Source organism: Cyclopterus lumpus, chromosome 3, assembly GCF_009769545.1.
Source record: "Cyclopterus lumpus isolate fCycLum1 chromosome 3, fCycLum1.pri, whole genome shotgun sequence".
NCBI classification, from domain to species: Eukaryota; Metazoa; Chordata; class Actinopteri; order Perciformes; family Cyclopteridae; genus Cyclopterus; species Cyclopterus lumpus.
In genome coordinates, this window is record NC_046968.1 from 7,559,831 (window position 1) to 7,576,278 (window position 16,448).

Genomic DNA, 16,448 nt, shown 5'->3' on the forward strand with positions numbered 1-16,448 from the left:
TCAGGTGGTGAGAAATATGACTCTAAAGAATGGTCCTGTCACAAGAAAGAAAAAAATAGACTATTAAAAGGACTTCTCAAGTGGTTAACTTTTGCACTTTTAGAATACTATATTACAATACGAGGTAACACTGTTGATTATGTTACAATTTAGAGGAAGTGAAACCTTTAAACTCATAGCTGTCATTGGGAGAAAAGCAAAAGCCAACACGGCTCACATACAAACAGTGACACAGTGTGTAATCCTTCCTCCTGTTCATACAGGTTATTAAGAGATCCCTAGCGTCCAATGTTAGTGTGAAATCCACGGTCCTCTTTCCAAACAACTCTTTTTGTTAGTACATCTGCATTGAAGTTTGACAAGGAATCACAGAGAGGGAATTTAATGCCAAAGAGGTTGTAGCTCTGCTGTAACTGCCGAGGCCTCATGTTATTTCTTTGCACACAAAAACCCTGTGGATTTCATCACTGATCTTAATAACCAGTATTGAACAGGAGGAATGGTTATATCAAGCCAAACACATGTTATCGTTTGTACGGACACCTTTAAGGACTGTCCTTCCTCAGCGTATCGTACATATTCTGTAACACCTTGTTGCAGTGCAACTCTTCATTGAAGCTAAAGCATAATAAATGAGTGTATTATATTCGAGGTTTCAAAGTTGAAATAAAAAGTGTTGCAGAGGTCCTGTTTCATTAGCTTTTCCCCTCAAACTCAGCATGAACTTTTTGAACTCGCTGGGCCAGGAAAGTGCACGTGTGTCGCTCATGACGATAACGATGCATCATTGAAACTGAGGCTGCTGAATGGAAATCAGACCTCGTTGGTTCTATCGTTTGCAGCTGTGATTTTTGTTTCCGAATGAGACTCACGTGACAGCGTGTCGCCAGTGGGAGGGAAAAACAAATCTTGAGTAGACATAAAGAAAAAAAAAAAAATACATAAAGACAAGTACTTTGCATTTTTTGTTTTCATGAATTGTAAAAGATCCCATGATGCAGCTGGTTTAAAATACATTATATCATGCCACTCCCCTTTCTTTTTACCAGATTGCCTGTAAAAATAACATGCTCCTATGTCAGGGAGGAGAACACTTTTTTCAACATTAATTCTACAGCAGATTATGCAACTGTGACAGGCAAAAATAATACTCCACAGAGACGCTATACAGAAGTGAATATTACTGTAACGCCATAATGTGTATTGTAAAATACCCTAAACATGGGCTCATGCAACATTACCAGGGACACAAGCCCCTCCAGAAACATGACAGTAATTCCCTCTCATGGTGTAATGCATCGGAGCAGACCAGAGCTAACTGGTCTATTTAGTGTGTCTTTGTTAATGTGGCTGAGCAAACAACAGAGAGGTCCTTGGCACCGCTAAGTCTAGACTAAGATATAAGATCCTCCCTGCTCCCCCCCACCCCTCTCACCTACAGCCCTAATTACCTGCTCGAGCCAACAGAGAGGGCTTTAGTATTCATAGAGAAGCTCCATGGCAGGCAGGAGAATTAGGCCCGAGTGTTTGGTTTGCCACATACGTGGAGCTCATCTGATATGCGGCCCTGCGAAGACCCGACACAAACCCTAATGCGCCCACTCGGGCCTTTCATCACAGAAGAGCTAATAAACTCTCCGTCCCTGAAAGGGTCGGGATGAAAGGGTTAGCACTGCCGTGCTGATTATTCGCTCATTACATGTGAGTCAACACTGTCAGAGCTTAATGTGGATTAAGAGAAGGCCGATCCTATCTATCATCAGCCGGGGAAGGCAGGAGGAAAGTTGACAGCTGGGGGAGACTCTAACGGAGGTTTAGAGCGGGCCCTAATATTCAGTTGATAGTTTATCATTTGAAAACAAATGGAGCGAAAGATGTTCGTCCCACAAAATACACTTTAATGAGATAAAGCTTTAAAAAGGCACGCAGGAAGTTAAGTAAAAGTGACCGGATGTCATTTTTAAAAAGCTTCAAACTTCAACCAAACAAAGTGCTAGAATCAGTTGCTTGGTGTCATCTAGAAATGTTGATTTTTTAATGTCCCATTTTTCTGTCTGTTTGTCTTGCATAAGCAAGGTAGTTGGAGAGCTGTGGGACCGGTTCACACGTTCCCCCCGTACCCGTCCCCGTCCCCCCCTCCTCTGGCTCATGGGTTTCACCTCTGCTGCAGAGCAGGAGTCAAATGTGACGCGGTGGTTTGTGGGAACGCGGCTCGGGATTCGGATCCACAGTCGACGCCTGATGATCAGATTCACAGGAACACCAGAGAGTCCTCACGGAAATAAAATCATTATAATGGTGTGCATAAATGGAGAATTGGTGACGGAGGCATTCAAAAATACAAAAACATAATAAGTACATTCTTATTTTGAACTTCCCGCACCAAACAAAAGTGATGGATCAAATCCACACGCATGAAACTCGAGATGATATACATGCAGCATATTTGTCTGCAGCAGTTTGTGAACCAGGAACCATGGTTAGGGGATCATGGGGAGAAGAGACGCTGCTTGGTAATCATTTTTTTATAATAGCAACAACACGAAAGGATAAAAAGAAAACAGCTAGCGTGGACCAGGACCAGGACAGCTAGCGTGGACCAGGACAGCCAGCGTGGACCAGGACAGCCAGCGTGGACCAGGACAGCCAGCGTGGACCAGGACAGCCAGCGTGGACCAAGACAGCCAGCGTGGACCAGGACAGCTAGCGTGGACCAAGACAGCCAGCGTGGACCAGGACAGCTAGCGTGGACCAGGACAGCCAGCGTGGACCAGGACAGCTAGCGTGGACCAGGACAGCCAGCGTGGACCAGGACAGCTAGTGTGGACCAGGACCAGGACAGCTAGCGTGGACCAGGACAGCTAGCGTGGACCAAGACAGCCAGTGTGGACCAGGACAGCTAGCGTGGACCAAGACAGCCAGCGTGGACCAGGACAGCTAGCGTGGACCAGGACAGCCAGCGTGGACCAGGACAGCTAGTGTGGACCAGGACCAGGACAGCTAGCGTGGACCAGGACAGCTAGCGTGGACCAAGACAGCCAGTGTGGACCAGCACAGCCAGCGTGGACCAGGACAGCTAGTGTGGACCAGGACCAGGACAGCTAGCGTGGACCAGGACAGCTAGCGTGGACCAAGACAGCCAGTGTGGACCAGGACAGCCAGCGTGGACCAGGACTTAATAAAAGACGCAGTCCGGTCCAGCGTGTCGGTTGGTTCTTTGCATTCTTCCTCTGATCAGAGTTCCCAGGCCAGTGAGGCGGACTGCTGTCCAAACAGGACGAGGTGTAAACTCCTCACACTTCACAGCTGCCCACCGGCACACTTTTGCTGCCTTGTTGTGTGTGTGTGTGTGTGTGTGTGTGTGTGTTTGTGTTTGTGTGTGTGTGGCGGGGGGGAAACACATGCCATTTTCCTTCAGTGTCACACGAAACAACTTTTACTGTACGAAATGCCGTCTTTGTGCTTCCCTGAACCCGAGGCCTTGCAGCTCCATGGCTCATTCTTTCTTAAATAATAATAATATATCCTTTATTGATCCCAGTGGGGAAATTCTTCTCTGCATTTAACCCATCCTTAGTTATTAAGGCTGCAGTGAAGCACCCAGGGAGCAACTGGGCGTTCAGTGTCTTGCTCAAGGACACTTCGACATGCAACTAACAGGGAGAGCGGGGATCGAACCGGGTACCTTGTGGTTACAGGACGACCACTCTCCCCACTGAACTACAGCTGACCCCCAAAGCCATGGTTTATTGAATATTTCTTGGTCACAGATCTTCAGTGGCTTCCGGCTCCCACTCTAGATTTCCAATTAAAAGATGTCCATCGGGGTTCAGGGATAGTCCTGAGACCCAGGTACAAACCTTTGTTGTGTTCTCCAGGCTGTAGGAGCGTGTCGTGTGAACTTGTCTACTTCCGGTCGCACCTCGTGCCGGAGCTGGCATGTTTCCCATGGGACCCCCCTACCACCCACCCCCGGTCGAGGTGTCGGACCTGCTCCCAGAGCTTCTCAGGGCTTGGAGGTGGCTGCCGGAGGTGACATCTCGCACCTCCCACCACATATATGGAGCGGCCTCCTAGGTCCTCCTCACTGTCCTCTCTGCTCTGCCTACAGGCAACACACTGACTGCTCGGGGAAGACCACGACTACGACAGCAGCCATGGAGGTTACCTACTGCTCCCCTCTCCAGCTCCAGGACAACTCTTTCCTGTTTGAGTCCCTGCTGGACAAGCCCTACGATCCCCTGGCCTACGATCCAGCCTCGGATGCTGGTTACTTCAGCGCAGGCAGCAGCAGCTTGTCTCCTACCTCCTCTGTGGACTCCTTCTGCTTCTCCCCAGCCTCCCTCCACGCCACCGGAAGCGAACCGAACGCCATGGATTGTTTTGTCTTTAAAAGCCCGGCAGCGCCTCGCCTCACCCAGGGGACGCAGCCTCCGCCTTGCTCCGGATCCTCCGCGGCCACGTTGTCCATCACGAAGAAGTCCAGATCCAGGTATCCGGGGAAGAAGCGGGAGACGGCCAGTGAGAGAGAGAAGCTGAGGATGAGGGATCTGACCAAGGCCCTGCAGCACCTCAGGACATACCTGCCTCCCTTGGTGGCACCCGCCGGGCAGACCCTAACCAAGATCGAGACGCTGCGCCTCACCATCCGCTACATCTCCTACCTGTCGGCCCAGCTGGGCCTCAGCGAGGAGGCGCTGGAGCAGAGACCCTCAGGGTTTGCGGAGCAGCCCCAAAACCTCAGCCAGTTCCTGGGTCAGCCAGCAGCCAGCTACGGCCATCAAGAAGAACCAGCCTGTAACACCATGAGCTCAGAACATCTGTCCTCCCTGCAGCCCTCATATCAGGTATGTTTCATATCATGGTATTGCACGGCTCCACATATTTAAAAGCTTTTGAGCTAAAGAGAATTTGCTTCACGTTGACCTTGTGTTGAATGAGTTCATAACCAAAAATCTGTCTTCTGTTGTCAGGTTTCAAATGGAGTTTGCTTCACCAGCGAGCAGTTCTGGACTCCACAGCAGCAACTTCAAAGCGCCGCCTTCTCTGGACAGTGCTGAGAGACACGGCCATCTAGCCACTATTTTCATTGCAGCAATGACCTCTAAAGAAATCTATGGACAAAAATTCTCAATTTTGTTATTTTGAACAAAATATATATCCTGTCCTATTTGTGCATTTTTGGTTTTATTTTTACACATACAACTGTATATTTATTGAGCTTTCACAATATGAACAAAATAAACTTAATTTATCAAAATAAACCTTGAGTTTGTTGCATTCATCCAAATGTTCTCTTTCTGCGATGTATTTATATACCGTATATATATATATATATATATATATATATATATATATATATATTTATTTAGTACTTGGCCTCGACTTCCTTACACAAACACAGCAGCTGTCAGAGTGACAATGAGGTGCTAAACTGGGACCACATCCCCGCTAAAGTCCTTAAGGAAAGACCCCCACTGAGAGAAGTGGCAGCTGAACTGGGACCAGTTAATTGGCGCCTTTTCCTATCCTGTGTAAACATGCCGGGTGGCTGAGATCATGAAGCATGATAAATAAATGGAGTTTCTGGATCCAGCTCAGAATCTCCGAAGCCAATAATGTATTTCACTCCAAGTCTTGATTGTCACTTCCTGTTGGAAAGTGTTTCTCTGCAGTGTCGTTGTGTGACCCAGAAGTTAATAATATGGGCACACAATGTGTCTTAGTCATTGAAGATGGATGGCCCACTCTGCGAATGAATGTTTTACACTGTGGGATCTGCGATGTTGCTGAGATGCCCGGAGAGGCCGCACATTTATTTTCAGATATTTCACATTTAAATGGACTGTGTTCTTCCTGCAGTACTCAGAGTCTTGAAACACAATCTGAGCTCACAGTTTGGAGATACAGGTGGCTTTTATTCAAAATAGGTGGATTTTATTCAAAACACTGGCATCAACAATAAATCCTCAAAAATATGGGGATGCAGAGAATATTACACTCTTGTGTCGTGACATCTATTCAAAACCTTTTGAATTTTTACAGTATGTACAGTATTAAAACATATTTTCATTTTCTATCAAATATCCATAAAAATGCATAATCAAAACTTTACATATTAAAAAAATCTGCATTTGTGTTAATTTGGTATAGGGGCCTCACTGGTGAACCAATCAAACACCTCTTTATTGTTCAAGGCCACCCAGTTCATGTTGGCCTTGGTTCTCTCCAGCGCCTGCTCGAGAGACGTGGCGGCCGAGCCAAACTGCCCGGCGTTGTCTTCTTTGAACTGCAGCAACTGGGGAGGAACAGGAGGGGTTACCGGGATTCAAATCTGAACGTCGGCATAAACAGGTATGAACTATAGGATTAGGACATGAGAAGTTTTTCTTCACTTTCATGCGTCCTGATGCACAGCACCGTGCGAACAATAGTCTAGTCGTATTAACCCACTCGCAAAATGCCCGCGTGGAATGAAATATTTGCTCATCGGGGTGTCACAGAGAACAACAAGGAACACTAGAGAAACTGTACCTGCTTGTACTCAAACTCATAGGAGAATCGTTGGGTCAGTCCGCTAATAAGTCCTCCAAAGGAAAACGATCCACCACCATAACTGGAGAAAAAGGCACAAACAAGACAGGCTGTCAACATTTTGTACGCAACTACAAGCTGTTGGGCTGGAAATATTGAAAACAAGACGAGCAGTCTGCGGCCTTGCTAGGCGGTAGCGCTTTGAGCTAAATGCTAACGGTCAGCATGCTAACAATGACAATGCTAACATGCCGACGTTATTACGGTGGCGACATCGTAGCTGAGCATGTTAGCTAATTAGGACTGAAGGTTGAAGGGAATAGCATTAGTTTAGCTGGGATTTGGTCATAAAACAAAGTATTGGACAAACTGCTTTTTTGTAACCGAAAATGGTGTTAGAGGTCGAGTCGGAAATCACCCCCTGGGTACTGTGGATATCCGTGCCAAATCTCATGGCAGTCCATCCAATAGTAGTTATAAATAATGCAGTTTGTACCAAAATGGTCGATCAACACCAACAGTATAAAAGCCTCCTTTTGCCTTCACAGCAATATGTTTAACCGTGCGACTTTGACTATCACATTCTATACGTGCGTGCATGAGGAAAAAACTCACTTATTGAATATATGGTCCCATTTGTCTCTGATAAAGTCCCATGCCAGAGGTTGACCGATGGGGTTGCTAGCAATGGAAATGATGGTGGAGGTGGCGTCCTGCTTACGGATCTTCTTCGGGTCCAGACAATACCCCAGATACCTGAAACACACTCACAGGTGAGGACAAACGCGTTTCTATTGGCTGCTGCCACGGTGTTTGACGTAGGGCCGTCAAAACCCTGCAGTGAGTGAGTGCCAAAATGACCAGAAGAAGAGCACGATGTCAGTATCACAGACCTGTTCAGCAGCCAGGGCTCTTTGGTGCAGGACAGCGCGGACATGAGCTTATCAGCCTCCGTAGCGATGGTGGCGTTCTTGAACATGGACCAAGCAAAGTCCCACTCCTTCTCCCCTCCCGCTGCGATCGCACTGCAGTACACTGTGTACTTCAGGTTGGGACTAATCCTGCAAACATTGGTGAAGAGGACAGAGAGTTAAAGGCAATGACAACGGGGGCGTGGCAAATAAAATACTTGAATTACAATTAAAAAAAACAACTGCGTCGGGGTGTTAACATACGTGTTGTTAGCAGGGTTGTCCTGCCACTCTTTGAACCAGCCAGTGGTCAGCGCCTCACAGCCTTCCACTCCAGTGCTGCAGGCCATGGAGATTGCATTCACCTGGTTGTACCTGGACAGGGACATGAGATGAATCACAGGGTTAGGAGTATGACCAACGGCAGACCTTTTTACCAAATCTGAAAACGTCCACATTTCTCTGCTTATGACTTATTCGTGGTGTTAATGTCCGCTTTAAGGAGAATTTCTGCTGAAGATAAAGTTATATATGTTCAGTCATACCTGAACGTTTAACTCTGTGTGGCTCTCTTGGTTGTTTTTACCCAATTTTTGTAGATTTTTAACATAGCCGGTACTTATACCTTTTCATTCTGAAAATGAGATAAATTAACAATCAAAGATTTTAGAGGTAGAAAAGGAAGTGAAGCATCAAACTAACGGAGACCACTCCCCATTGGCTTGTCGTTGAATGTTCCCACCAATGAAGGAGTCCATCTAAACTCCTTAAGTGTTGACTCCCACGATGAGAGGAACAATGACATTCAAGTAATGACATTGAGTAAATCCCACCGCATCTGTTCAGTAGAACTGCAGGAAAGTTTTCCAGCGGTGAGAATGCAAGTGAGAAAGTAAACATAAACCCGGGAGATAGAACATATGTCTCTCAAGATAACAGTAAATAGGAGTGAACACGTTAAAGAGATACAGATTGGAGTGGAGGTGCAGCTCGGTGAGAGGATGGGTGGATTCTTTTGGCATCTAGTTTTTCCCTTGGGGATAATTAAAGTTTCATCTAATCTACATTGCATTTACCCACAGGGTAAATTGTCAATCAAATAATGTGAATAAAAGTGAGGGGAAAAAAAAGAGTTTAAAACACAGAAGACATGGTAACATCCTTACTGGTCGTTGTGATTTTCTGGGATCTTTGTCCAGTTGACAGTGATCTCTTTGAAGTGGTTAAACAGAGGGGTGACCTGTTTTTTCCAGTAAGCCTGAAGAAACAAAGACGGTTTGTTAGGTTGCATAGCTGTTTGAAAAATGATTACGTAAAGACAGATCAATCTGCATTGCATAAACATTACAGCTATATTTTCCCACAATAAACCAATCCGCATTCCTTCATAAACATCTGCACTCTGCTGTTCTTTGGGGATCGGCATAAGAATTAATTAATTACGAAAGCGTGGCAAAAGTCACAAACCTGCATGGGCCCGTACACTTCACTGCGGTCAAACATCAGGTAGAAGTAGTTCATGTTGCGCTTGGCTGTCTCCCAGGGCATGTATTCCAATTCTTTATCGAGGAACTTGGTCGTCCTCAGAGCCAGAGTTGTGCTCACCATCTTGGCCCTGAAAAAGGTACGTGCATACGATTGCTCAGCTCTCTCTCTTTCAACATTTGACGGTAAGCACTTTGTAAAACCAAAACACGGCCTCACCTGGCGAGGTTGAAAGCATCATCGATGAGTTGAGCACGGTTGATCACTGGGATGTCCTGAAAAGCAAACAAAGGCATTATTTTTTTTTGGGAGTGTTGAGGGGTGGGGCTTGGGTACTCATCATTTAGAAACACCGCAGAAGAGGCGCGGCGTCACGCACCAGATGTCGGGAGCTCAGCTTGGCGAGGAGACGCTCCCAGTTGTCTGAGTCGTAGTTGACTCGGTAGAAGCCCTTCGTGTTCATGTTGGCCACCAGCCAATCATTAGCACCAACAAGAGTCATGTTTGTGTTTGTAGCTGTTTGAGACGAAAAACAAAAGTAATGCATCTTTTTCTAACGTGGTCATCATCTTTGCAATGCTCTGTACCAACACCCGGGAATAAAGCTTACCCTCTTTTTTAAGAAGCCAGTACTGCTGCTCGTCTCCTACATTCTTAATCCACGTGATAGGGACAAACCACTCATAACTACAGCCGCATTCATCCCGCAATACATATGTAGAGACGGAGGACACAGAGAGAGCCGGTGAGTTTCTTATGAGAGGGCCCAAAATGACCACACTTGGTATATTCAGCATATTTAAAAGAAACATGAAGAATGTTTCCTACTTGAACTCTGAGGGTCTGTCCACTACAGAGTCTGGGTCCAACAAGAAGTGTTTCTGGGTAATTTCTCCAGTCTGGGTGTTGATGGTGACCACCGGAAACCCCATCTGAAGGATCCACCGGTTCATGATAACCTCGACCGAGTGGGGCAGCTTTATGTTGGCTTTCTCCACTGCCTTAATAGAGGAATATTCATATATTAGTAATATTGTGACCGTTTTGACTTATTCTGCTGTTGACCATTAGTCATGAATCACAAGGAATAGCAGGCGGAATCATTCTACACATGTTTAAAGTCAGGGGATTGTGATCCCAAGTGGAAATTACAGAAACATGCTAAATAGTAGAGTAGAAGAGCATAGAAAGGTCCCCAAAATGACTGTCAATGTCAGTTAGCCAGCAACACCAAGGCTACCTAAATGTTGCTAACATTAGCAACTTTAAGCTACTTGTTGTATACGAGAACAGGTGGTTGCACCAAGTGGACTAAACTTAATATCACTCTACAGCCGCACTAATCAGTGGAATGTGAACCCACTGTGGACCGATGTCACCTGTCCACCGCCCAACGACAGCTGAAACAAGTTAGCCGCTAGCATCGTGAACATCATAGTGATCAACTTTCATATGGTTATCAGTTTTGTGTAAGCAGCTTGTTCCACTACCCTCAATACAATCTATGTCAACTGCTTTAATATAAATTTAAAGATACTACTCTCAGGCTTTGAAGACATTTTCTTTTAAAAGTGGCTGCTTTTGGATGTTGCTTTTTTTTTACCATTTGCAGGTGCTTCCAGAGGTCTGTGTAGACTGTGTTATTGTACTTGAACTCCTCCAGGTATGTCTGCAGACAAATAATACAATATTTGTCATGCTTGAGTTGTGCTTTTGTGGTGAAGAAAGTTAGATGCAGTGCAATACAACGGGGACATTACAAACAACATTAACAAAATACAAAACAAATTTGAATCAGCTGTACTCACATGGAGTCCGTTGGAAAAGACGGTTTCAGTGATAAACTCTGAGAGCATCCTGAGGACCGCAGCACCCTGTAATGAAACAAAGGAGGATATCAGCAGTGTTAGCGGGTGAAATATCGGATGTGACACAATGACAGCTCAATTACATTACATTTAAATTAGCTGACGCTTTTATCCAAAGCGACTTACAATACCGATCAGTGATTCATTAGTACTTTAATTCTGTAGTTCCCAAAGAGTCCTTGATGAGGGTCACCCGGGACAGAATGGGAACAGTTTAATTCATTCTTTTTTGTTTAGCGGAGGTCGACATCATGTCTCTTGGGGTTTTGAAGAGAACAATGCATTGAGGTAAGGAAGTAAAGATGCGTTAATTCCAATTACGCCACACCTTGCTGTATGTGATGGTGTCAAACAGTTCGCTGATGTGCTCCGGTGTCAGGACGTCTTCCTCTTTGGATGAGAGGGGGTGGGAGGAGGCCAAGGCATCCACAGACATCACACCAATTATCTGATTCAGAACTATTAAATCTTTCTGGGAAATACAGAGGAAATATTTGAATTAGTCATTGTGGCATTTTACACATATTTTTAACACATTAAATGGATCCACCTTGTCAGGACGAGGCTCACGCTAGAGCAATTTAAAAAGAGGTCCATTCAATATATTCAGTGGGTAAATTCTTAACGTGGTATATTCAAAACTCACCATATTCCACGTTGGCTCAGCAAAGTTGGCTCCAAGATAAGAGACGTAGGTGGCAAACCCCTCGTTGAGCCACAGGTCATTCCACCACCGGGTGGTCACTAAGTTCCCAAACCACTGAGAAGACAGAGCTCAGTTTTATCGGCAGGTTTTGAAATACAAAGCTAAACATGATGACCATCAAATATATGATTTGGTTTCTGGAGGGCAGAACCCCATTGAAAGTCCTTTAGTGTGATACCATATGAGCGAGCTCGTGGGAGATGACGATCGCCACCCACTCCTTGTCTCCATTGGATGACACGCCAGGGTTATATAAGAGGGCGGTTTCTCTGTAGGTGATCAGGCCCCAGTTCTCCATGGCTCCAGCACTGAAGTCAGGAAGTGCGATCTGGTCTAAAAAAACGTACATAAAGTAATTTCGGTTAACAGTATGAATTCAGTAGCGTAAAACTATTTACTGTCCTTGTGTTGGCCTGTGCGTGTGGTTCCTACCTGACTTGGTCAGGGGATAAGAAGAGTTATAGTAGTCCTCAAAGAATGCCAGTATGGACCCAGTCTTCTCCAGGGCATAGGCCCCCTGGCCCTCTTCTATAGCCTTCCTGCGAGCCCAGATCCTGATCTGCACACAAACAGTGACTTATTACATAAGCAGAAGGGAAAACAAATAGTAGACCAGAGGCCTGAGCTAAGCCTGTCGTCCAGCAGAGGGCAGCATAGAAACACTGCGTCCAACAGGACAGAGCAGCAATAGATCCAACATCTGCTGCTTGTGATGGTATTTGTAGTCCGAGTAGTAGTAGCAGTGGTTCGTAACATTGCATTTACCGTATAATAACTGAAAATAAATATTATCTTCAATCAATCATGCAGTTAACTAACACAAACTGTTAAATCAGAAGCATAACTACACAGTGATTAAAATGAAACCGCTGTATGATCCGGTGATGTTGGTTACAGGGCTGTGAAAACATGGTGCATTCCAGTGTTCGGTATATAGAAGCGGTATTGAGGGGGAGTGTGGTTCTCATAGCTGATTATCAATGTCACAGTTTATTGGTCATCCTAACAAAATCCTTATTCCACTGTCCAGAAAGGTCGAGGGGTCAGAGAGAGTGAGTGCAAAATGGTAGTAATCATAATAATAGGAGTATAGACCCATTTCCATTTGTACGGTGATAAATAATTACCAAAACATCTGCATTCGGTGGCATCGAAATGAATTTGAAATCAGACACAACGAAAGCCAGCAAGTAGGTTGACATAATCTCCGTGGGCTCGAAGCTTGTCCGGATCAAATTGTGTCCATTCATAGTGATGTTAACAGGGTCTGTGTAGGTGGGGGGGAGAGACAGCAGCAGATTCATTACCAATGAGGAATAATAAGCGCATTGTATCAATTAAAGGAGAATACAGCTGAACATTTTATGTGTGCTGTTGTTGCGAATGAAATCTGGATGCATCGGTTACACTTGGGGTTATAGGAGATATCACACATGGACAGTTGAGAGAAGAACTACTTGCCGTAGTTCATGGAGTTGGACAGAGCCACGGTCTCGTGGGGGTGAATGAGGGTCATGTGGAAGACGGCTTTCATAGCGGGCTCATCGAAGCAGGGGAAGGCTTTCCTGGCATCCGTCGGCTGCATTTGAGTTGTGGCCACAACTCTGACAATAGCAGATACGAAAAAACGAATAATTAACACCCACATCAAATGTTACTATACTTTAAATACGCTCACACTTCAATATAGTCCGGGTTGGATGTGATCTAGTTATTTTGGAATTAAGTGGTTGTTACTTTTTCTTTCCCTGAGTCTTTTTTTTTGTTACTCCTCCCTAGGTGAGGAAAACCCCTTTCCCATGGTTTGATAAAGATAAAACCTGCAACCTAAAAGGTTGAAATCTGTAATGCATTACTGTCTACCACAGTGGCTTTTTTTTATACAACCACTCGGAGTAACCAAAGTGACAATATTTCTAATCTTACACATAGTGGCTGGAAATATAACGCGACAAAATCTGAATGTTTTGTATTTGTTCAAGAGAGTTTAACAATTTTTTTAATTTCTTTAGTACAACATACTTTTGCATCCTGTACTGAAATTCAGCTAAAACCAACGACATGACATTGCAACCACATCCATGTATACTTTGTTATTCTCCTAAAGGTTCTTTGTTATTAATAGCCCACCGTATACATTTTTATTAAAACAAAACGTATACAGATAATTAAATAGTGTAGACAGGCTTCTCTAATTGATTAGTCTTTATTCTTATCTTATTAAAGAAACCTGTGCTATATTGGTAAATATACACATTTGCCTTCTTACTGAAAGTTAAACGAGTAAAAGGATGCCACTCTCATGTCTGTACAGTACTGTAAGCTACAGCTAGCAGCCAGCTAGCTTAGCACAAAGACTGGAAACAGGTGAATTGTCATTTGTTTTTTGTACTGACTGAACATGCAAGATACAATGTGTTAAGTTCTAGAGGTGTGGGAAGAATTGTGTTACATTTGTACGGATTCAGGCTAGCCATCCCCTGTTTCTAGTCTAAAATGTCTTAAAGTGAATGTCTGGTTTAAATTACATTACGACATATGCATATTTACACATTGTTTAAAATTGCACTTATTCTCAGAACTAAACCAAAATATTGAAAACTAATTATATAATCAAATTAAAAGTAAAAAAAACATCCTACCTTGTCATCCCATCCTCTATGTATTCACTCCTGTAGAATCCCCCCAGGTCGTCGGCCAGCTCTCCAACGAACTCGGTGTAGAGCTCGTACGTGCTGCCGGCCTGCAGCGGACTGTTGAGCTGGACCACCAGGTACTGGGTGGGTATCTCCAGCCAGGTGTCTTTCAGGCTGGGCGCAGCCGCTCCGCTGAGGCCCCTCAGCTTGGCAAAGTACCCCTCGAAGGAGGTGAGTATCAGCTTGTTGGAGTGGATGAGGAGGAGCTCGGTCTCCTTCACACATCTGAACACCACTGTGGAGTGTCCAGTGAAGATGAACAGGTTATCTGCGTCGGGCTCCAGCCGGGGCCACAGGGTGACATTGTAGGAGATGGGAGCGAGGGATTCTGGGAGTCTGTACCGCTGCCAGGGCTCCTTCGGGGTGGACGGCGTGGTGGGGCTGGTGGGGCTGGTGGTCGGGCTATCGGTGGATTGCAGCGTCATTTCATTCTTTGACTTCTCCTGAGCATAAACCACAGACAGGGCTATGATGGTGGCCGCAGCACCAATGGCTGCGACCACACAGGTCACTACCACTGCTTTGCTGAGGAAGAGGCCTTTCCTCATGTCTTGACCGGAGAAAATGAAGACAGATGGAGAAACGGGACCGATATTTATGGCATGCCTTGTCAGATACAGCCCAGAGTTAATGGTTGATTTCCTGGGTGGGGAAAAAATTGCTGAATGTCCAAAACATTGAGTTGTAAAAAGTCCTTGAGATAAGAGAGAGCCCTGTCTTATCTGTGAACTTTACACCAGCATAATGGCTCTGAATAAAGGCCCTGTTTAGAAGTTGATTTATGTTCATACACTACTGTAAATCGTGTGAAATACACTAGAACCGTGTGTGTGTGCGTGCGTGTATACAATTTGCAAATGTCAACTGTATACAGATCTGGCAATGTTGAAGAAGACAGAGTTCCATAATGAAAGGGGATAAAGAAGGATTTATAAAACTGCATACACTTTTCTTTCTTTGCATAAACTCAGAGTTGGCTTTGGTTGACCCAAACAGTTGTGGCTTTGAGGAATGGAGACATTCCAACAGCTAAATTGAAAGAACATGTTTGGTGCAAGAACCCTTACGTCAACACAGCTGCCACAGAAATGTCTTCCAAACATCATGGTATTTGGATTATGGTCTCCAAACATAAGAAATACATATGCAAATAATTTTGATGCAATGTAGTAACATTGCATCAAAATTATTTGCACGATAATGGAAGGAAAACAGAAGCAACAGCATTTAACTGCGGAAAATAGAAATTGAAAGCGTTTCTATAACTTTTGGAGCAAATAAACTGGGCTACAGACAAGTTTGGCCTGAAGGTGGCGCTAAAGGCTGTAATCCGCCAGTAAACAGAGTAGAATAAATTGGGGTTGTAAACTCCAAGAAAAATAGACTTGAGTACCTAACCGTCAACCAGAAAAAAGTGGAGAGATGTCTTCTGGAATTTCTTTGATTTAAACAATGTTTAATGGTTCTTTCATGTCAGCTACTGTTGTCCATATTCCGTGTTGTCAAAGACGAAGACTTTCAAACCCAATGGGATCATCCATTGCTTGGAGGCGACAGCGGAAACAGTTGATCAGTCATGTAACTTAAATATTTGCTAGGTCATTAGGTTTCCATAATCTACTCTTTTTTTGACAAACGCAGAAAAACCTTAAGACCTTTTGCGCAATTAAGAAAATGTTAGCCAAGTTTGCCGTTTCCATTGAGCTCCTTTAATGCGTTACTTCAAAATGTGGATACAAATATGCGAATGGAGCAATGGTAAGAGTAGTTTCTAAAATGTGTCTATAAGAAAACATGGTATTTACATGTCTGATAAGCCTTCAACTCTATCAAACTGTCTGTTCTCCATCATACTTATTCGCCTCTCTGATACACCCACCTAAAAGAAATGTACAGTATAATGCAATGACATGAAACCATGTCCTTGGTAATTGGTCTTACCTTGCATTTCGGTAGGTTTTAGACTACAGACAACTTTCCACCTGTTGATTGTGGAGTCCAATTTTAATGCAGTGATGTCTACAACACTCCCCTTTGGCACGTCAGCTGCTTGTCCCCTTGCTCCAAGAAGTGCCGCACATAAGTCTTTTGAAAAGTTGTGGTGAGGGAAACACTATTTATACCACATCAAGCTAAATTCAAAAAGTCCCGAGTAGAGGCGGATTTGTCTTCCAAATCATGAGTCAGACGATTGCACAATCCTGGAACAGAATATATAATCATTGCCTCATGTGCCTGTTTTGAATTT

General features: G+C 44.5%; 2 protein-coding genes across 3 annotated transcripts; one reads left to right on the forward strand and one right to left on the reverse strand.

Annotated features, from left to right (window-relative positions):
• Positions 1-4,157: 4,157 nt before the first annotated feature.
• LOC117751314 (mesoderm posterior protein 1-like) lies at positions 4,158-5,060 on the forward strand. The gene is made up of 2 exons (XM_034563107.1): positions 4,158-4,847; positions 4,974-5,060. Exons 1-2 carry the CDS (start codon positions 4,158-4,160, stop codon positions 5,058-5,060), a joined length of 777 nt encoding a protein of 258 aa, XP_034418998.1.
• An 845-nt stretch (positions 5,061-5,905) lies between these two features.
• LOC117750417 (aminopeptidase Ey-like) lies at positions 5,906-16,273 on the reverse strand. Of its 2 annotated transcripts, none has more exons than XM_034561634.1 (21): positions 16,142-16,273; positions 14,147-14,750; positions 12,966-13,108; positions 12,632-12,771; positions 11,937-12,063; positions 11,683-11,837; positions 11,445-11,558; positions 11,127-11,270; positions 10,739-10,804; positions 10,534-10,599; positions 9,759-9,931; positions 9,541-9,617; positions 9,310-9,446; positions 9,150-9,205; positions 8,913-9,060; positions 8,612-8,703; positions 7,710-7,820; positions 7,428-7,595; positions 7,150-7,290; positions 6,535-6,616; positions 5,906-6,298 (listed from the first exon to the last, which is right to left on the reverse strand). In XM_034561634.1, the coding sequence occupies exons 1-21, from the start codon at positions 16,146-16,148 to the stop codon at positions 6,140-6,142; spliced, it is 2,910 nt and encodes a 969-aa protein (XP_034417525.1). In that variant the 5' UTR covers positions 16,149-16,273; the 3' UTR covers positions 5,906-6,139. The 2 variants fall into 2 exon arrangements, with proteins under 2 accessions (XP_034417525.1, XP_034417534.1); XM_034561643.1 differs by having other exon boundaries at positions 14,147-14,842.
• Between the last annotated feature and the right edge of the window lie 175 nt (positions 16,274-16,448).